The 23,892-nt window shown below is 35.8% G+C and overlaps 1 protein-coding gene across 1 annotated transcript in view; it reads right to left on the bottom strand.

The window, feature by feature from the left end:
* Positions 1 to 23,892, bottom strand: part of ATP2B2 (ATPase plasma membrane Ca2+ transporting 2) — a 275,746-nt gene that overhangs the window by 75,409 nt on the left and 176,445 nt on the right. Inside the window, exons 3-5 of the mRNA XM_032212393.1 lie at positions 18,112 to 18,309; positions 5,672 to 5,929; positions 3,331 to 3,456 (exon numbers count right to left, since the gene is read on the bottom strand). Coding sequence (XP_032068284.1) covers positions 3,331 to 3,456; positions 5,672 to 5,929; positions 18,112 to 18,309 — 582 coding nt within the window. The remainder of the gene's footprint in view (positions 1 to 3,330; positions 3,457 to 5,671; positions 5,930 to 18,111; positions 18,310 to 23,892) is intronic.

Genomic DNA, 23,892 nt, shown 5'->3' with positions numbered 1-23,892 from the left:
TCTGTGATTGGACTTACATCTCCTGCTGTGTTTTCTACACTGTGTTTTGAGCTTTCATGAAGAAAGCTTGTACTGATTGCTTAGTTTGCCATCCTGGAAAATACAAGGACAAATGAATATGTATACTTTGGTTAATGTAAGGGATTTGTCTTTCTCACATGTCTAGATGATGCATGCACATCATAGCATCATTAACATAATCTACACAACATCTCTGCAATGGCACACATATATGTGATCATAAGTTTTTTAAACATATGCTTATTGCTTAGCGATAGTAGTTCCAGTTGTTCTTGTTAAGCAAGGACTTACAACTTGCAATTTCTACATTCATTTTTTGTTTGTTGAAATCAGCAGGGAAGGTGCTAAATGGCAATCACGTGATTGTGGGGAAAATTCAGCAACCTTATCACGATAGGGCTGAATAAGTAAGTACCACTTATTCAGCACCATTGCAAGTTCAAACAGTCACTGAATGAGAGGTCCTCAAATAAGGACACCTGTAGTTCCATTAATTCATAAAGGAGAAATTAATCGTATCATTCAACCAATATGAAGTAAAAGCATGGCAGGATTGTAACTTATGCAGACAGTAGAAGTTTTGAATTCCCTTTCTAGTGATACTTATTGCTTTTCATTAAGTATACACTCAAATGCACTCAAATTCTGATACTCTGTAAGAAATTCATTTAAATAAGACAAATGCCAAAAGAATTATTGGCAAGAATGTGAAAAATAAAGAGAGGGAAATATCCTACTTAACAGATGTTGAAAAGAACAGACGAAATAAAGATTTTTTTTCTTTAAAAATATTTTGTAAATAGAAGCAATAGCACTTAGACATATACCGCTTTACAGGGCTTTAGAGCCCTCTCTAAGCAGTTTTCAGAGTCAGCCTATTGTTCCCAATAATTTGGGTCTTCATTTTATCCACGTCGGAAGGATGGAAGGCTGAATCAACCTTGAGCCTGGTGAGATTTGAACTGCCAAGTTGCAGGCAGCTGGCTGTCAGCAGAAATAGCCCGCAGTACTGCACTCTAACCACTGCACCACCATGGCTCATAAAGACAAGGTTATGAACAAAACTGTTCATAACCTTGTTTTGGCCCATTGAATGAATCAAGCTATGGTGCACTCCGAACCTATTCCATCAAATCAGTGTCATCTTATAGGATTCAATAAGTGTGGTTTCTGTGCTGCAGAACCTGCCCTCTGAAATAATATCCACACTCTCAAATTTGTGAGACTCCCACCTTTATGACATTCCCCATTTATTTTTGTCCTCCAAGCTGGTTATGGAAGCCCTTAACTTAGGTTTATTCTAATGGTTGGCTGTGTTCTCTTGTATATATGTGGTTTCATTTCTTTTAATTGCAATCTTCCAAGAGCCACTTATATGTGTAGTTTCATTTCTTTAAATCGCAGCATCAACATTTAAATAAATAAATAAATAAATATTATTTTGTAATAAATAATACCTAAATATATTATTTTATAATAAATTATATTTACACCCCCCCCAATCTCTATACATGCATACATATTTAACATATGTTTTTATATTTAGGCATGTATTGTGTTATAGTATATGCACCTTAACTAATGTTACATGAAAAAGAAATTGAACTAACGTTGATTTCAAAAAATGGTTTTCAAAAAGTGTGTTTATATAAGTCAGCTGAAATCATTTTAAGGCAAATTCTAATGCAACAAATATATACATATATAATTTTCTACTAACAATTGACCTTACTGACCATTGTATTGTTGTGTAACTATTCTTAGCAAAGATTAAATAAAACCTTGCTTTTCATCTCCATGCATGAGTCAGAAGTAGCTAATATTATGCAGCAGCTAAACAAAGAATTTTATCTATCCTATTTTCCATTAAAAACAGATAACAGTATGAATCAGAAAATAAGAAATGTTTATGCCCTCAATATTACTAAAAACATAACTAGAATAAATATATTGTGTACCCAATTCATGCTGTCGGATCAATACACAGTAAAAAAGAAAAACCCTTCTATCCTTTATCAAGTCTTTAGTGAGAGATATTTGATTACCAATGGATTTTCAACAGCTCATCAGATTTCCTTCCTCCCTACCCTTTGTGAACAGAACTCAATGTTAGGTTCCTGAGAGTTCTACCTAAAGAAGATATACTTTGACCAGCTTCTGTTGTTGCTGTTCTGTTGTAATTTGTAATTTTGTTGTTGCTGTTATTCAATCTTTACATTGCTTCTGGCTCTTTGTGAGACACTAAACATCAGTCTTCCACAACTGTCTATTATGTATCCCAAACATTTATGCTTTAGCTTTGCTATTAGTGCTTCCACTAAGCGGTTTGCTTTTATTTCATCTAGTATTGAATTATTTGTTTTTGCATAGTAGAGTCAGTTCTCATATAGCACAATGACTCCATTGTTAGGAAACCCTTGTATACAAAATTATACAATCTGAATAATAGGTTTTATGGGGAGGAAATAGAGTTGGGCCAGACCACTCAAGAATGAAAACGCATCTGTAACCAAAACATGACCAAGCAAACTAAATAATCTAGTATTTCTCCTGATTATCCATAACTTCATCTCATATAGACGTCAAGGGGTGGCTAATAAGGAAGGACTGTTTGATGAGCTGAGTCTTGAATGTACTTTTTTCAGTTGTTTTATTTTTGAAAGTATATATGGAAATTGAAAAAAATAATTGCTCAATTCAAACTTTAACATATGTACAAATAAATACACACGATACTGGATAGAATCTTGTAATTTTTTTGTGACTGTTTTTTTGTTTCCTTTCCTTTCCTTTTTTTTGTTTCCTTTCTTCTTCATAGAGTGTAGGGAAGCCAAGGTTGTTTTATCTTACAGCAGGTCTGTCTATCCGTTTATTGCTGCTTTACATCTATCACTTTATTTAATTCTTATTGCTGCAAACCGGAATTGGTAAGTGCTCAAGTCTCAAAACTCAAACAAGCTATAAGCCAAGTAAACAAGTTAAGTGAAAAAGTAAAGAATATTATTGAACATGTGAGTACTTGCATATTCCCAGTCCTGTTGCTTGATAGGGTCTTCAAATCTACCTTTAAAGATTTCTGTGCCTCCCATATCCACAATGGAAATATGAAATATACTGCTGGAGTGATATCATCATCCAGGTTGAGCATAATGTAAGATGTCCAATACAGGATTTTAAAAGTTTTAATCCAGTTCAGTAATTAGTAGAAAACTATTTACATTCATATATATTTTCTGAATGAAGAATACATAGATAATGAACAAGAAGGAGAAAGGGTTATCAAAGGTTTATTTAATGCACAAAACATACCTGAAAGCAGCATTGGATCTTTGTCAACGGATTTGCGGACTTGATCTGACTCTCCAGTTAAAGAACTTTCATCAATTTTAAGATCGTTTCCTTGAATAAAAACTCCATCAGTAGGTAGTAGGTCACCTATCAGTAAAATCATAAAGAGAAAATCTAATTTGAAAAGGTGTATTTATTTTGCAATGTATGAAACTTCCTTATTCCAGATTTCCATGATTAATGTATGAATCTTCAAATCACTGCAATCCAAATAAAAATAGATGAACCTTTAGTAAGTTTATCAGAGTACTACCACCTGGTGAATCGATTATTGCTCTCTCTCTCTCTCTTTTTCTCTCTTGTTGCTAATTATCAGCCCATCAGAAGTAATGTCTATGCTAAATATCCACATATACAGTATATTGTTTGACTGGAGCAATCTAGAGCATATTTTAGCATATGGCAAGCAGATTTTTAGAACTGATCGCTCTATCCTTCACGATGGCATCATACTGCAACATCTGTATGAAAATATCCATATAATCCAAACAGGCTTTCACTGACTAATGATGTGCATTTGTCTTATCTTCAGAAGAAGCTTGTGTGATAAACTTAAAAATACTTCTGTAGACAGACAACTACTGTTATGTATGCATAAGCTTTATGACAATTCTAAAATAAAAGATTCTTGCAGCCTTTACACTAAAGAAAATCCAAGCCAAGCAGGTATAAGAAAGGAGTGCTTTTAGTCCCCTTGTTTAATTGTATATTAACTTTCTTTTGGTCAAACTAACTAAATTACCACATCAGCATCTGAAATTAGCCAATATTCCAATCCTACTCTGTATAGAAAATGTAGTGCTTTTGTCACAAACTTCAATTGGACTTAAGCAAACCTTGAGCACCTTAGCCAATTACTGTTCTGTGGAAGCACAAAAAAATCAATTATTCAAAAACTAAGATCCCAATTTTTGCAAAGCAACATGGAGTGCATACAAAGAGGTTAAAAAGCCAGATTATACAACAGGGAAATTTTTCAAAAGCATAGGCATGGTGTTCCATTGTTTTACTAAATGCAGTGCATGCAAAAATTATGTTATCCAAAATGCACAAAAAGCAGTAATTTCTAAGCATATCTGAGCAGTACTGAAGCTTTATTAACCCAAAGAACAACTACAATTATTGTTTGGTGCACAGTTGGATCCTTAAAGCTCTTTTGCTCTACTAAAAAGAGCTTAATCCAAATTTTTAAAGATTATATCCAAATGGCTCCAATGTTCCTAATGTAGTGTTAGAAAAGGAGACAGATTTCACCAAAGTTGAAACACGTACATAGATTTGCATGATTTCATATTGTTCTTTTTAGAATGTCTGAGCTCTTTCCTTAATGAGAACAATTCTTAATTAATATGAAACAGGACAATTGTACAAAAAAATGCTATCGCTATAGAGATAAAGATATATAGATATAACTTTTGTAAACTAAACTTGATATTTCAAATTATAAATTGATACAAGCAGAGATAGAAATACAATATTTAGATATGTCTTTTGTAAACTACAGCCACTATAATTGCTCCATATGTTTTAGGTTGTTTTTCCCAACTTGCCTGCCTGACTTTCTCTTTAAAATGTCACCTCAAATTTCCTTAATAAGCAATTAAGGAATTAAAATATCAGGTTGCAATGTGTTCTCATCTTAACAGTACAATTCCACTGACTATGTGCTGGACCAAAGCTGAATTTTGGTTCATGTCATGGATAAAAATAATATTGGGCTCATGTTACAGCAAGCCAATCCAAATATATAGAAAAGATTAAGCATGCCATTTTTTTCCACTGAGATAGATAGAAATGGTGTTCTTGACATTGGGATGTTTATTATTATTATCAGAAATATATTCAATTTCTTTATTAAGGATGGATGCTATTCTGCAACCACAACATTTCAAGGTATGAAGAAATATTGCTCTTTTTTGTCTTCATTAAGCACCTCTTAATATTTTGGGGTGCATCCCTATCTATTCTTCCTCAAATTATTCTTCAGTTGATTTTCACTAACTGATTTCCCAATACCATTATTGCTCCTCAATTACATGGTACCAACCAGTGATTTTATCTATCAACTTGAGCTAGTTCTTTGATCACTAAATATAATATTATGTTACTCCTTAAAACTGAAAAACAAATTTAACATTTTTTAAATAATTGATTGTATGTTATATTACATTTTTTGCTGTGTATTATAAGGAATCGGCCTTAAGTTTATTAGCAACTATTTTCTTGCTACTATTTAATAGGTTATAAAAAATTCCTAGGAATTCAGACATAAACTTTCTAGAAAGTATACAAAAAAACATACCATATTTGACTTGTGCAATGTCACCAACTACAATCTCTGCTACAGGAATCTGAATTACATGTCCACCTCGGACTACGGTAAACTTTTGTTCTTGTTCAATACGACTCTGAAGTCCACGGAACTGCTTCTCTTTGCTCCAGTCATTAAAGGCTGTAACCAGCACCACACATATAACCGAGAGCAGAATGGCAGCCCCTTCAATCCAACCAGCTTCTGCCTCACCTTCATCTTCACCTCCTCCTGCAGCGGTGGCACACGCTGGAGAACAACAGCCAAAAATAAGACATTACTTGAAAATTATGAAAACATCATCTGAAAATTATGAAAATTATAAAAACTGTAGAATTTTAATTTTTAATATTGCAGATTCTGATAATATAATGTCACACTTACAGTTAACACTATGGGATCTAAGATAGCATTTTAGAGAAACTAAGAAAGAACAGTTACATTTCTGCAAATGGATTATTAAATAAATCTAATTATTAGATTTCATCATATACATTCTAATATGTAACACAGTAGTGTTTGAGAGTCAGTTTGGTGTAGTTAGCCTAAAAATTAGACCGTAGGTTCTAGTGCCACTTTAACAGAGTGGTATTCAGCAGGTCCTGACCAGTTCTGGAGAACCGGTAGTGGAAATTTTGAGTAGTTTAGAGAACCAGTAAATGCCACCTCTGACTGGCTCCACCCTATCTATTCTCTGCCTACCGAGTCCTAGCTGATTGGGAAAAAATGGGGATTTTGCAGTAACCTTCCAGTGGAGTGAAGAGGGAATGGAGATTTTACAGTATCTTTCCCCTGCCATGCCCACCAAGCCACACTCACCAAACCACTCCCACTCCCAGTAGTAAAAAATATTGAATCCCACCACTGCATTTTAGGCACAAACCCACTTCAGGCACTAGTCATTGTCTCTCAGCCCTAGGAAGAAGGCAAGGGCAAATCATTTCTGAAAATCTTGCCAAGAAAATTGCAAGGACTACTTCAGGCCACTGTCAGGAGTCAACACTGCTCAAAGATATCAAAATAATACACTATCTGAAATTTTGCTGTCCAAGAGGCTGGGCTTCAGAGAGGCTGGGCTTCAGAGATAGAGAACCTTGGATACTTTATTCCAGCAACTGTTGAAAAATTATCCTTATATATTAAAGTTGGAGGTCTGACATCAGGAGACACAAGTAAGGAACAGATCAAAGAGTATTCCCTGGCATTGAACGGAAGAAGCTATGAGTAAACAATACCCTAATTCTCAATGTTACTGACTCATATCCACAGATTGGCCAGGAATGGAGGAAATGAGAACTAAACCTGATGACTCTACTTTGGTGATGGTATCCAAGATAGGACAGAGAGGGCAAAATCCAACAAGTGTTCCAACCAGCGTTGATTTTACTGAGGCTCCAATTCCACCCATATATTATGTTTTAGTTCTTTCAAAAAGCATTACATATACATGTAAAATAATATTTTATTTTATACCAATATATGCAAATTCTTCTGCAGTAAGAATTTGGATTCAAAAGGTGGATTGCTATTACATAGAATTAAAGACACGCTTTGTACTTAACTGCTGACCTCAAATTACTTTTAAATGCAAAGGAACTACTTATGCAATTCTGATTCTATTCAAGCACCAATTGCTCTTACTATTTTTTCAAGTCTTCTTCCAAGTCTGTGCCTATTGTATGTTGGAAAATTCTTGGCCAAACGATAATTCAGGGAGACTGTTTGATTAAAGGTAGGGGTAATATGAGGAGTGATGCACCTATCTTCCCAACACCAAATGATTACGCTTGCTACGATCCCTTGGCTCTCCCTACAGTGGACATCAGTACACATTTCAGGCAACAGGTGCAATATCCCAAGCAATAAAAATACTATAATAACACACACATATAGTATATTTAAAAAATATTTGAAAAAAAGAAAGAAAATAAAAACAACACAAAATTCGATAAGAAAGAGAAGAAAAATCTTTTGAGATAAGGCATTTACAAGATTTTAAATATATTCTCTTTCTCTTTATGTGAGGGAGGGAGGGAGGAAGGAAATGTGCATATGTGTGTGTACACACGCATGCCTATGATACTGTTCATTAATATTATCTGCCTTTGCCTATGTTTTACTTTTCCATTAAGTCTTGTCTTCCTTATGCATCTATCAAAATGTATTTGTCACCTTAGGCTATAATAACCCTGTTTGCCTCTGACTGGAAATACTGCTTTTATCTGCTTTCCCTTCAGTCTCCCCAGATACACATTTAATTTCTATAAGCATAGAATCTTACAAAACAGTATTTGAATTCAGAGACGCTGAAGAAGGGGGTTTCCTTTTGAGCATCCTCTGACACTTACAGTATGTTCAGTCTACAGAGCTTCATAATTTCTGCTGTGTAGGAAACTGATGTAATGTTATGGCAGTACCTTGCAGGTACTGACCACCAGTACCAGAGGGGGTTCCTCCCGGTCCTGTCAGGTACACCAGAAGAGGTAGTGAAAATCTGGTGTACCGGACCGGACTGGTAGTAATGGTGGCTTGGCGACGCCCCCAAACCTCCGTCAAAAGCTTTTTTTTAAAAGCCCTTTTTCCCTGCTGGTTTAGGCAAGGAAAAAGAGGTTTTAAAAACTAAAAGAGAGAGTGGGGGGAGAGGGAGGAAAGAAGGGAAGGGACAAAGAAAAAAAGAAAAAGAAAAAAGGAATCTCACTTTTTAACCGGGATACAGCAAAGTAGAAAAAAATGCTATTGCTTTAAATCGGAACTGAGCATGCCTGGCTGTGGAATTCTGGGAGTTGAAGTCCTCAAGTCTTAATGCTGCAAACTTTAAATTGCAACCTGATTTAATTTGAAAAACTGCTCAAAAGGAAGTTTGCAAAGTGACATTCAGTTTGTTTCTGAACAACTCAACTGAACAGCAAACTGGATAAAAGGTAGGATTCTTATATGGTTCTATGTTTTTGAAGTGTTGGGGTTTGTGCAATATGGGAAAGAAAGAAAGAAAGACAACACAACAATTTAGAAGGCGAATCAGAGGTCTCTAGTCCAATCTTCTGCTGCAGCAGGAAACCTTACACTGTCTGGATTATTTTGGTGCCTCTAACAGAGAGGAAAATTGCCAGAAAGAAGGAGTTTACTAGGACAAGGCTGCCATTCAGAAGAAGGCAGAGATAGTCCTTGACAATTGAGCTCAAAATTTTGGTTGCTAAGCAAGAGAGTTGTTAAATGAGCTTCACCACATTTTACTCAATCTCCTGGTGAGTGACATCAAGTTGGCCATACCCACCCAGTCACATGACCGCTAAGCCATGCCCACAAAATAGGCCCCGCCACAGAATAGATAATAAAAAAAATTGAAACCCACCCCTGACCACTACCTGTGCTCCACCAGTAACTAACTTCTCATTTGTAATTAAATAATTGGGTGGTCTGTGTGGGGAAACTGATGACACTAATGGTCCTTTATATGCTCTGGGGCAAATCAGAAAGCTTTATCATAGCTCTGAAATCCAGAAAGACCAAATAAATAAAAATGTATAGAAAATGATATCTGAAATATACTGAATAGTTTTCTAATACAGATATAAGCTTCCTTATCAACATCAGTGCATTATATAAACTTACTATTCTATTTAGTATTTAGCATTTAGTATTTAGTTTTGCATTTTTCTCGTTAAATGACCAATTCGGTTATTGCAAATTACATGATTATACGAACAAAGATGCTGAGGCATGCCAACAAACAACAGTGCTCAATCTTCTAGTTTCCTAGTATCATGTTTGGCTCAGAGATTACAAAGGAAAATATGTAGGAAATAATATTGACCTTTCAACACATTCTTACACCACTTGATGTATTAGTTCTCACTCAAGAAAACAGTTAAACTAAGCCATTAAAATTTGAATTCCATAACCTTAAAAAAGAATGGTAAAATGCTATTGCAGAAATGCTCTTAAATATCATACTTCCATTATTCTAGCTTGACAAAAGAACCCACATCCACATCCATGAGGAAAGGCACAGAATATCATTAAAGTCCCTCACTTCAAACGTTCTGGGGTTCAATGCAGTTTGTGGGACTGCTGCGATATCTGAGCAGTAGCAGTCGCAGCATCAAAGGCAGACACTCAGTGAAGAGGGAGAATCAAGGTGACCCTTCTACTAATTTTCCCCTTCAGCACAGTTAAGAACTGAATGGAAATCCAGCTCAACTCCCACTCAGCTGGGCTCAAAGGAAGGTCAGTAAACTGCTGGCCTTCTTTATTGGATATATTCCACAGAAATAGCTATATCATTGTGGAGGCACTACTTCTCCAATTTGCACAGTGACCAGAAACCAACTATTCTTCATTATCATGAGCTGCATAAAAATAATCCCGGTTTCAGACTTCAGCAGTCAACAGGTTTCTGAACTTGAACAAGAAATTCATAGTGCAACATCGACGTAAAAGTAACGCCCATTGAATGTTGTGGGAAACATTCCTGCATATACTGTATATTGGATTACAGGTAAGAAAATGGGCAGGTATCTGATAATTTCCTTTCTTCCATAATAAAAACACAGGGGTGACATTAAGCAGATGATTTCAAGTAGAATATCTGCATCCCTCAACCAGTTAAAAAACTGAGATAGAAGGAGGACATGATTTATACTTATCATCATCATTCGCACCACTTCATTTTTCTATTAACCATTGGATATCATGCCAAGAGAAATTCATACTGCAAAGATACAGTATAAGATTTTGTTAGAAAATCTTAATTATTTCAGGATCCACATCAGGGGTAGTCAACCTTTTTGTACCTACCACACACTTTTGTATCTCTGTTAGTAGTAAAATTTTCTAACTGCCCACCGGTTCCACAGTAATAGTGATTTATAAAGTAGGGAAGTAACTTTACTTTATAAAATTTATAAAGCAGAGTTACAGCAAACCCCTACCGCCCACCATGAAAGCTGGAATGCCCACTAGTGGGCGGTAGGGACCAGGTTGACTATCACTGATCTACATAATCAACTGTTTCAGGATGGTCTGTCATATTTACAATTAAAATAGCATGACTTCAACAATGTATTGGGATAAATTATATCCTTCTACGTTTATTAATATATATGACTCAGGGGTGGGTTTCTCGCCCCGTTCCAACCGGTTCGGTTGGAATGGGGCCGGTGGCATCCTCATGCACGCGCGTGGTGCATGCATGCGTACTAGCATCTGTGCGATGCTCCAGTTGCTCCTGGAGGATCGCGCAGGCGCTGTATGCGTCCTGCGCATGCGTGGAAGCGCAGAACTCGTCAAAACCGGGTAAGGAGCGCGGGCGGGCGGGTGGGTCCTTCGCCGTTCCCGGAAGTTACTTACTTCCAGGTTCGCCGACCAACCGGTTCGCAGGGACTGCCGCGAAACGGTTGAAACCCACCCCTGATCTGACTTTAATATGTTGATAGTACAATCAATTGATTAAGTTGATCAACATTTATCTTTCAAAGATACATGATGTGATTCCCACCCTACCTCATCCCAAAGTTAATACTTATGCTTTTGTTTCAGAAGTTGACGTTTATGTTGATCCAAAAGTCTTTGCATTAATACCCATGGGGGCAGTCATTAATATATAATGCGGCCTTTAACTGATATATGAAGATTCAGTAGAACAAGGAAACACATGTTTTTTGCACATAATGACTAAGGCTTACTGGGCCATCTGCAGATGGGTGGGAGGACTCACATTATTAAAATAACTACTGCAATTCTTTTTTCAAAATTTTATTGACATTAATTCAGGCACCAATATGGGAACTGAAAAATGCTGGCCTAATGTTTTATTTGCAAGGGAAAAAAAGCTGGACTGAAATGCATTATGTTGTAAATTACAATTTGAAATTGATGTTAACAAGAAAATAACATCTATTTCTCAGCCTACAGGACTTCTGAAATTTTTCACTAAGTAACACTGGATTTCTAACTGAAATATCCATGTGTACAGAGTGCTGTTCAATGGCACTTTAATGGCTGCTAAATGGATACAGTATAAATAAGTTACCTCTGATCTACATATTACAACATATTTGCTATCTGTTATGGCTATGTGCACTTCAAAAATGTTTCAGAAGAAGTGCTTCAGATCTCACATAAGCACTAGCCTAATTCCTCTCTGCCTTTTGTAAAGGAGGTTCTTTTTTCATTCTTCCATAGGAACCTGCAAAAATATGTAAATTAAGTTTAATGAACCTACCCATTAAAACAGCATCACTTTTTTCATGTACTTCTAATTAAGAACAGAAAAGCTGTGCTCAATATCTGAACATTTATTATGAATCATATTTCAAAGCATGTTTTACATTGTTTTAAATGTAAAATGCTATGTACTCCAAGCCAGATTAAAAAAAGAGTATAAAATTAAGGTTTATCCTTTCCACTCTCAAAGATACTTTTTCAAGAGGCAACTGGACTTTCTTTGTTTTTCCTTGAATTCATTTTGTTTCTTATCCAAGAAGCTTCCCCAGTTCTGACCGAATGGTGGGTAATGGAAAGATTTATATTCCTTGCAGTCATCTAGTCATTAACATTCTTTCTGAAAGTGGCTGCAGCCACTTTCAGATTTATCTGTGCCCTTAGGGTCACCTGAGTAGTGCAAATGGGTATGAAATCTTTTGGAATTGATGAAAGGACTCCATTATAAACAGATTTATAGTGCTGCTTACAACGCAGTAAACAGGTTTACAGTGCTGTTTATAACACAGTAAACAGGTTTACAATGCTGTTTATAACACAATAAACAGGTTGACTATACTGTTTACAACACAATTTCAGCAATTCCAAAAAGATTTCACACCTATTTGCACTATTCAGATGATCCAGAGGGCCCAGGTAAATCTCCAAATGGCCTGAACAACTTTCAGACAGAATGCTAACAACCAGGTGAGTGCAAAAAAATAAAAATCTTGTTGGGGATGGAGGGCGGGGAAATATCTTAAATAAATGCCTACCTGCAATTAATAGACAGACTTTCAGACAGATACAAGGAAGAGAGGCATACAGAATATCAGAAGCGTTGAATATGACAGTGGAATAGAATGACAGATGGTCAGTGACTAATCAAATGCACATCTGAATGCAGTGTGCATTTATGAGGTTCTACATGCTTTCATATTTATATGTGCCAATCTTGTGGCTGTCCTCGTTTTGGTGAATCATTTGATTTTCCCACCTATGGCTTCATCCAGTGTTAACTGTTCTTTCTGTCGCATAATAATCCCATTCAGACAATTCACTTTATTAATTCCACAGAGTGTGGAGGAGATCTTTTTCATGTATATAAATCAAGCTAGCTATTTTAGCTAGATATATCTGCAAAACTATTTTATTTTCCTTTTTTACACTTTTAAATGTACGCTTTTAAAAGATTGATCCTATAGATTGTTTAAAATGCCATTCCACAAGCATCTACTAAGAAGGAAACCCAATCAAATTCATTTATTCCTATGTAAGTGGTTTATTCCCATAGGATATTCATTTAATAAAGTAGGATTGATTTCTTACGCAGGGATGCATAAGATTGCATTATTATATTTGCAACCACAGTTCTTTCAGATTAAGCACAAAATATTTAGCCTTCAATCTTGGATCTATTCAACCCAACTGAATGCAATAGAAGTTACTTCTCAGTAAACATATTAGCTTACTAAGCATAATTACTTTATTTATTTTTTCCCATTTTTAGACATTTTTTGTTAATTTCAACTTGGAATAGGCAAAGTGGAAATATTACTTATAAAATGCTTGAGTTTCAATGGAAAACAAAACAAACATTTTTAGTGCAATGTATTTTTCCCATTATAAGCATTCTGAAAATATGTTGTCAAAATCAAACCAAATATTCATGAGGAAATGCTTTAAAATATTTTGAGTGGAATAATTTATTAATGAGTGTGGAAAAAGCACTAAAGTTCTAAAGTGCTAAGTGTTATTTTTCCACATTTCCCAGAACATGAACTGTCACACTTTTAAAATATTTTCTACAGTAATAGGAAACAGACATCATGCTCCATCATGAGAGCAAAGCTGTTCAGGTTGATGGAACCCAACCAAAATGTTTTCATAACTAATATTCAAAGCATTCTTACTTTATAATTTGAGTCTTAAAAATAGGAGACCAGTAGATTTGCAAATCCAGGGTCCTGCAAAATATGGGACTGTTGCTGTTAACAAATTACGTGACTCCTTTTTCTTTAATTTCAGATTCAATGATAAAACTTCCCTAAACTTAATAGTAACTGCTACATTTTAGTAATAAAATATAAATCTAGTCACCATGTCCATTATTATATATGATGTGGAAATGGAGGAAGATCCTGAAGAAAATATGTTCTCAGTATCAGCTGAAGCATTCATTGCCAGTGTTAAAATAATGAGGCCAAAATGTTTACTCAAAATCCCACTGAAATTGATTTCTAAATGAATCTTGCAAGTATAATGCTGTATTTATTTAAGTTTTACTTATTTCACCACTCTTGCATTTTTCTTCCTGGTCCTTGAATATATGGCATGGGGTTATCTTAATTTGCCCATTTTAATACATGATTGCCTTATTAATGTAGCTTTCCTTTCCAAAATATATTTTGTACTACTATAAACAATTTATATATGTGATAATGGATTATATATAATAATCATATGTATGTATGTATATGTATATGTGTGTGTATATAGATAGATAGATAGATAGATAGATAGATAGATAGATAGATAGATAGATAGATAGATAGATTGATATAGATATAGATATAGATATAGATATAGATATAGATATAGATATAGATATAGATATAGATATAGATATAGATATAGATATAGATTAGATATAGATATAGATATAGATATAGATATAGATATAGATATGATATAGATATAGATATAGATATGATATAGATATAGATATAGATATAGATATAGATATAGATATAGATATAGATATAGATATAGATATAGATATAGATATAGATATAAAACCATGATCATACATACAACAATCTATCAATTAGTAAAACCTTTTCAGTAAAGTACACAATGCTATCTATCAATCTAAAAGGAACATTACAAATGATTATTTACAGATGTGCTTAATTCTCTTACACGTCGTAACCTTTTTCTTTTAGAAAGTCCCAGTAGGAGCTTAGTAGCCAAAATATTAACATCTGACAAATTTATTTATTCATTTTTTATTTATTTATCAAATTTACTGGCATTAAATTAAAATGCATTTAAAATGCATTGGTAGAGATGTGGTGTTATTCTAGTAATAAGCACAAGTTCCTCTTGTAACCTGGCTTACAAAAACAATGCCACAAATGTTGAGTTACCTTTTCATGGTTAAAACACATTACAGAACTTGCCAAGCACAACAGAGGCCAGGATGACCTGCTCAGGAAACAATGCTACATTTACCTCAAGACACACAAACCTAATGCAGCACAAAGAAACTTGAAAAGATCCTGATCCTTTCCTTTCTAAATAGCACCATAGTTCTGTCACATGCAAACACAAGGCAGATGTCACATGCAAACACCATGTCCTGGTTTTGTTCTGTTACGTACACGTATATCACAGAAGTGAGTACACACCCTCATATTTTGTAAATATTCAAGTATATCTTTCCATGTGACAACACTGAAGTAATGACACTTGGCTACAATGTAAAGTAGTGAGAATACAGCTTGTATAACAGTGTAAATATGCTGTCCCTTCAAAATAACGCAACACAATGTAATGTTGTATTATTTTGAGGGTACAGAACATTTACACTATTATACAAGCTGTATACTCACTACTTTATATTGTAGCCAAGTGTCATTACTTCAGTGTTGTCACATCGAAAGATATACTTAAATATTTACAAAATGTGAGGGGTGAACTCACTTCTGTGATGTACTGTTATCTAGGAGGGATGTCCTTAAATCAGAAGGGAGTTGCATAGCTTTGTGGCATTTCACAAAACCTTTACTGATTCAGGGCATGATTTAAGAATTACACTGGAAAATAGCCAATTAGAAGTTACAGACATGTACCCAAGTAGCATAAAAGCAGAAATAGAGAGACGCACAGATGTTGCTTTTGAAATTTGAACTCTGTAGGCAGGAATCTGGGGGAAAGACTTGTAAGGGATACTCACAAAGAACGAATAAGTCTCAAGAGAGGACCAAGTATGTGTGTTTTAACAGGGCCAATCCTTTTAGGAAAGAGAAAAAGTGGGTCAAAATAGCTTGATAACAGAACCAATTACTGAAAGAGGCAATGGTAGTGTATTTCTGCACTAATCAAAGGGTTGGATCAACATCTAAATCAATGGTAGGTTTCAAAATTTTTTAGAACCTATCCTGTGGGTGTGGTCTATTTTGTGGGCATGGCTTGGCAGTCATGTGACCGGGCAGGTATGGCCAACTTGACATCACTCATGCACACTTAGTCACATGCCCACCACCCCCAAGCCATGTAGCAAAAAACTTTTGGAACTCCTATGAAAGGGGGAGAGGGGGGAAACCTCCCAAAAATAGACAACTGGAGGATTAAGGTCCAAAGTTAGGGAGATCGGAGAAGGTAAGACAGAGAGGAATCCAGTAGAAAGCTATCACACATTGGGGAAAGAACTTTGAGAGATCAGTGGAGGCAAGACAGAGGGGAATCCAGTGGAAAGCTATCACATGCTGGGGAAAGAACTTTGGGAGATCGGAGGAGGCAAGACAGAGGGAATCCAGGAGAAAACTCCTGAGCTTGCCTCTGCTGTCTAGTGGATTGTGCCACTGGACCTCTCCAGTGGGCGGGGGTGAGCGTGGAGCGCAGGGCCGGGGCAGGCATTCCGGAAGTTACTTCCGGGTCCATTTCACCATCCGGTTCTCCTGATCCGGTGCGAACCGGCAGAAACCCACCACTGATCTAATTGGTACCTTTATGATTCTGTAATGTGCAATGGAAGCCTGAAAGTCATGTTAAGTTCTTTTGATTTTTAAAAATTGAGATAATTTTTCATTTTGTGACAAACTGCATTTTTCAGTCATCACTATAGTTCCTGAAATTCCTGATGAAGAATCTTTTTCTTTCATGTTTACCATAAGTTTGAATTTAAAGAAATATTGTATACAGTAAGTAGTAATAAATAGTTTCTCCGTTTGAAAAAAATAGACATCACATAGTAAAGCCCAGGTAAAAGGTGACATATATCTTATGCATTTGCTAGAACTTATCTGTTCTTGCTCTAGATTAGTGGTGTCAAACTCAAGGCCCACCGGACGGATTGTGTCTGCAGGGTGCTTAGATCTGGCCCACGGGGCCAGCCTGGAAATATCAAAGGACCAGCCTGCGGTGCCTCTGCTAGCAAAAATGGGAAGTGGGAGAGCACATGCGTCCCAGTCAGCCCATTTTGGCCAGCAGGGTGCTGCAGGAGGTGTCTATCCCATCTGCCATCTGCCCATCTTCCCCTCTTGGCCAGCCCACAGAGGACAACTACTACGCTGATTTGGCCCTCAAAGAAATCTAATTTGACACACACACACACACACACACACTGCTCTAGATAAACATTTGCTCAATTGCATCTATTTTCATTCTAAGATAGGGAAATGTGTGTTTGCATTAACACATTCCATTCATTGATAATTACTGGCAAAATCTCTAAAGTATAAAACCTTATAAAAAGGGAGACAAGGAACAGTTCTTTGTGGGCACACATCCATTTCAAAACTTTGGATTGAATAAATATATATTCTTTGACCTCCACTGATAATCCCTGATCATCCCACTGATGCATCCCACGGGCTGGATGCATCATGTACAAGACATGGCCATCCCAACTCCGGAAAAGCAAAAAATGTCATAATACGTCACGTGATATCACATGACACAATCAAATTTGACACCTGTGTTATAGATCCAAAATCCCTGTCAATATCAATGGTTACTTAGCATGTGACTTGGAATCTGCTAGCAGTCAGGCAGATTGGTGACAATTCTGCATCAATGCTCTGTAAGTTTCACTCATAATGCGTAAGCAGTTTTTATCTATTGCTGCATATTGATACCTACAACAGCTGCTTCAAAAAAAAGAAGAACTTGGTAGACAAAAATCAAGTTATATGATATTTTTTTTCTTTTATTCCTGAGCCAACTGATAAGTCACTACCAGCCACAATACACATCATCGGTTGCATCTCTTGATGTTCGGATCAGAGGTGGCAACATTATGTTCAAATCTATATTTGCCCCATGCAATGTGAAATTAAGAGATACAAAATTGAGGAACTATTTTAGCTACATATACTAATCTAAGTCATATCAAATTAAACCTCTAAGAAATAGGGAGAAAATTGGATATTAAAAACAGAGAACCTGCTGCTATGGAACCAAGGAAATAATATTTATTAGATAAATAATGAAGAAACAAGTTTTACCTTCATTTCCTTCTCCAGGTGGATGATAAAATGAGAGTCCAAGAGATATAATGGCTGCGATTTCCAAAATGATGAGAGTCACATCCTGTAATGCTTCCCAGACTAACTGTATGAAAGTTTTTGGCTTCTTTGGAGGTATAAAGTTTTTCCCAAAAATTAGCCTTCTTTTATCTAGGTCAGCAGTAGTGCCAGGTAATCCTACAGATCAAGGAAACATTAATAGTGAGTGACAAGTCTGTTAATATTTTTTTGACTACAGTTTAAAATACAACCATTTTTGCTTTTATCATGTATAGCTCATTAGATTTCCAATTTTATTTTTATTTTTTTGGCAAACTCATTCTCAGCTAATGTATCACAGAGACTTCTGTGGATTTGCAAACGCAATTTGAGAAAGACATTTCTTCTCTAGCTTTTCCGTTAGGCAAAGAGAATCGTAAAGAAGCACAGTCAAACAATCTAACTTGTGTTTATACAATATGTCAAAAAGTGGAAGCAAAACAAGAGATTAATTTAGCAAATAAATTTACAAAATTTCAACTATATTAGAGAAGTGATAGATAAAAATATGTTCAGGATTTCCTGTATACGGTTTTATAGCTAAGAAAAGTATTATAGGTTGCATTTATTGATAATACTGCAACTACTGCAACGTGCTCTACATGGGGCAGCCCTTGAAGAGCATTCGGAGACTTCAGCTTGTCCAGAATGCAGCCGCGCGAGTGATTGTGGGTGCACCTCGGTACACCCACGTTACACCTATCCTCCGCGAGCTGCACTGGCTGCCTATTGGTCTTCGGATACGCTTCAAGGCGCTAGTCGTCACTTATAAAGCCCTTCATGGTATTGGACCTGGGTACTTGAGAGACCGCCTGCTGCCAATTACCTCCAATAGACTGATTAGATCCCACAGATTAGGCCTCCTCCGAATTCCATCCACTGGCCAATGCCGATTGGCGACCACCTGGAGGAGGGCCTTCTCTGTGGCTGCTCCGGCCCTCTGGAACGAGCTCCCCGTGGAGACTCGAACCCTCACCACCCTCCAGGCCTTCCGCAAAGCCCTTAAAACCTGGCTGTTCCGACAGGCCTGGGGCTAATGAGCTTTTGTCCCCTATCAAATGGTATGATTGCTGTGTGCTTTTAAATTGTAGTACTGTTTTGTTTCGTGCTTTTTTCTTCCCTTATTTGTACCCCCCCCCCTTTGACTTGGATTGTAAGCCGCCCTGAGTCCCCTCCGGGGAAAAGGGCGGCATAGAAATATAATAAATCAATCAATCAAATCAATAAAATGCTTCTGCTTCAACAAGATGTTTTTTTTCCTTTTTCCCATTCTGCCAACTAAATCAGTCTTCAGAGCCTTACTCTATACTATTCCAGAACTTTCCTCAAATAATAAGGGATTGCTTTGAGAGAGAAAAGCAGAAAGGTAGACTGAAAAAAATCTGTCTTTTGAAACAATTGTTTTCTATTAGTCATAAACAGATGCAAAGCCACCCTGATGTGTAGTGAGCATTTCTATAACAGAAATGCAATATGTAATATCCAATGTATTAAGGTTTTTATGCTATATCTAGAAATATGTAACTACTATTCTATTTACAAATATGCCAGGAAATATGCAAGCCCATTCATGTCAAGACTGAAAGAGAAATTGAAATTCAGCTGTCTTAAAGTAGTTATATTTCATCCTAATGTTCAAGTCAGTCCAAACTCAAAATCTCTCAATATAATTAATTGCTGTGTCATTTCCTCTGGCTACTGCATAGTTTATTGCACAGTGCATTAAAAAACCAATCAGGAGATAAAATGTTGATCCTACAAGGAAACATTATTATAAACAGTTGCAGATATATATATTTGAGTAAGATAAACAAAATGATTTCAGGGGATATATTCTGTGTGTGAGCATCTCTAAAATGGAAAATACAGGGCAGCTGCTGGTAATCACAACTTCTTTAAAGAACTTTAAGAAAGTGATTTGTAAGTGATGTTACAATACAATAGCAGAGTTGGAAAGGACCTTGGAGGTCTTCTAGTCCAACCCCCTGCCTAGGCAGGAAACTCTATATCATTTCAGACAAATGGCTATCCAACATCTTCTTAAAGACTTCCAGTGTTGGGGCATTCACAACTTCTGGAGGCAAGCTGTTCCACTTATTAATTGTTCTAACTGTCAGGAAATTTCTCCTCAGTTCTAAGTTGCTTCTCTCCTTGATTAGTTTCCACCCATTGCTTCTTGTTCAGGTGCCTTTGAAAATAGTTTGACTCCCTCTTCTTTGTGGCAACCCCTGAGATATTAGAATACTGCTATCATGTCTCCCCTAGTCCTTCTTTCTATACCCAGTTCCTGCAACCTTTCTTCACGTGTTTTAGTCTCCAGTCCCCTAATTATCTTTGTTGCTCTTCTCTGCACTCTTTCTAGAGTCTCCACATCTTTTTTACATTGTGGTGACCAAAACTGAATGCAGTATTCCAAGTGTGGCCTTACCAAGGCATTATAAAGTGGTATTAACACTTCACATGATCTTGATTCTATCCCTCTGTTTATGCAGCCTAGAACTGTGTTGGCTTTTTTGGCAGCTGCTGCACACTGCTGCCTCATATTTAAATGGTTGTCCACTAGGACTCCAAGATCCCTTTCACAGTTACTACTGTTGAGCAAGGTACCACTATACTGTACCTGTGCATTTCGTTTTGGTTGCCTAAATGTAGAACCTTACTCTTTTCCCCACTGAATTTCATTTTATTAGATAGTGTCCAATGTTCACGTTTGTTCATGTTTATGGATCTCTTCCAATTGCAGTATCAATTAGAAATGTGGCTGTCCTGAAAAGACATCATTTGGTATTATTTTCCCAGCAAAGGGAAATATTTGTGCTTGTACACCTCTGAATAGTTTGCAGTAGGAGTTAGAAAAATATGCATCTTCTTTAATAGTTTGACAAGAAATGCTTCGTAACATTTCCACGCATTCAGAAACAATTTTTCCAAAAGATTTGTACAAAAATCAACATTAAGTTATAACCACTACAATGAAAACAGAGTTCATAGATGCTACTGTATCTATTGCACAAAATATTCATGATACTTCCAAATTAACTTTGTAGAGATAGTGCTGAAAAAAAAATTCACAGGCACATAGTAAAAAGCTGTGAATAAGCAACTAAATAAAATGGAGTAACAAACATAATTTTTATATTGCACTGTATTTGGACATGTTTAAATGGAAAGTCAATTAAAGTTTATTCTAGGGCAACACAGTGCAATCATCCGTGTATCCCCAGATACTTGAGAACTATAAAGCTTCCTGTCCAAAAAGTATGCATGCTACCAGTACCGATCTCTGGTACTATATGTATACCAAAGTGATTCCCCCGCCCCCCATGTTTCTTAAAAACATCAAATATGGTAAATGACTGCTGCTTAGTGTGCAAGAAAATAAGGCAAGGTAAGCCCCCTAAAACAGACATCTCAGATTGCCACACTAGATAATTAAATAATGAATAGAAAATGATCTGGCAGAGATGTGCAGTTTAACAGCAGTACTCAGGAAACAGAGATGATGATAACTGGTAGTATTATTTTGCAATATGAATATATCAGAAGTAGTATTCAGCAGGTTCTGACCAGTTCTGGAGAACCAGTAGTGGAAATTTTGAGTAGTTCATAGAACCAGTAAATACCACCTCTGACTGGCCCCACTCCATCTATTCTTTGCCTCCTGAGTCCCAGCTGATCGGGAGGGAATGGGGATTTTACAGTATCCTTCCCCTGTCACACCCACCAAGCCATGCCCGCCAAGTCAAGCCCGCAAAGCCATGCCCACAGAACCGGTAGTAAAAGATTTTGAATCCCACCACACAATTCGCCTCCTTTAGAAATAAAAACAAAAACAGTGGGGGCCCTGATGAGAGGAGTCGGGGCATAAATAGTAAATGATTTTTAACCAATTATAATAACAACAAGGAAATGTTAATGGACATTTTTTAACAATATATACATGCTATGGTATTGGCTAAAGTAACTTGAATATAAATTTTAGTCTGTGAGTTGGAAAAAAAGGGGGGAAAGGCTTAGAAACTTTATTAAGTGACTTTTACTTAAAAGATGCTATAAAGGTGAAATGTTATTGAAGGATTTTTTGAAATAGCTAATGAATGCCATTATGTGGTTGTGCCTTTAAGTATGAATGATTTGAGGTAAAAGCATGTTCAAATAACTGTAGTCAAATGAGAATTGTGGTACATTGATAGTAACATATACAAAGATTTTTGACTTAAAGTATATAATCTAATATGAATTATAAGTAATGACTGTGGAAGAAATGCACAAAAGTTATCTGTAACCAATCGACACGCTTTCTACAAGATGTAATGAAGGATGATTCTTTTTTGTGTTTTTGTTCAATTAAAATTAAAAAAAAATATTTCAAAAAAAGAAATAAAAACAAAAACTGACATCAATAAAGATTGACTGAAAAGTAGTTGAGACACAGTTTATTGATACTAATATCTTCAAGCTTTCTTCAAGCTCATAAATCTTTTAATTAATACTACCTGGTTGTCATAATTCCATGTGGTTAAGATCCAGAACTACTTAAATCAAAGGATCTGGCACAAAGCCTGGTTTGGCTTTAGTGTAATTCTAAATGTGCTTACTGAAAGGAAAGCTCAATTGAATATGATGAAATTAAGGTTTGAATAAACAAGTTTTAAAATGTGTTATTATCCTATTATTTGGAAATTTGTCAAGACAACAAGGCAGAAACAACCATCTATCCAACTCAGTCATCTTTCTTCGGAGATCTGCCACATAATAGTGGTTACATCTAGACAATCTTTTTCCACCTTTCTAATACATTTTGTTCAATATCTGATAGATTCCCTACCATTCGTTTATGTCCTCTCTTCTTATTTCTTCTTCATATGTCTTAATATTCTCTTGCCATTGAGTTTTAATAACAAAATATTTATGAGATGTAAAAAAGGGAGGTGTAATGAAGTATTTTGTTCATTAACATCCCTAAAAGAAAGGACAGAGTAATGGAGACTCTTAACTTGAACTACCATTATTCATTTATTGACAAAGTGTCATGGAAGAATCAGTAGAGTTTTCTGAGCTTGGCTTTGCTTGACCTCACAATGAAGAGACCAGTAATTCTTTTAGAATTATTTAGAGAATCTTATAAACACACTTTTTTATTATGTGATGTTGATGTCAACTTTTAATGACCACATAGATAGACATTCTCTAGGATAAATGTTGTAAACAATCAGTTATTTCCTAGTAATTCCAAAAGAAGTTATATATTCATAGACAAATTGCTTTATAAACTGTTCCTTCCACTGGATTGAATTTTATAGTCTCTATAGATTTGAAATTTTTGTGCACCATTGAGCCACACAAAACTGTGACAATATTTATTAGAAATATAATACATATGTAAGTGTGGAGGGCTGCATACTTAATCTCCACTATAAGGAATTTATAGTATCTCTATATTTTAATTAAATCTCACAACTGGTATGCTATGCTTCAGTTATCCAGTTCTACTAATAGCTGCAAGAAGCACTGTATCTCATACACACATATCAAGCAAGGTGTCTTAAACATGTCTATTTGCACGTAGATAATACAATATTCATTTCCCATTGCATGTATTTACCATTGGAATATTTGGGGCTTTCCCCTGTTTAGGAATCAAGAGGAGATATGGGAACTTCAATTCAAATACTAAATTAACCATATAAGCTTTATAGTATGTCTATATTTTATAATTTC

The sequence above is a fragment of the Thamnophis elegans genome, chromosome 2, assembly GCF_009769535.1.
Source record: "Thamnophis elegans isolate rThaEle1 chromosome 2, rThaEle1.pri, whole genome shotgun sequence".
NCBI lineage: Eukaryota > Metazoa > Chordata > Lepidosauria > Squamata > Colubridae > Thamnophis > Thamnophis elegans.
The sequence above is the reverse complement of the archived record's forward strand: the minus strand, read 5'-3'. Positions and strand labels throughout refer to the sequence as shown.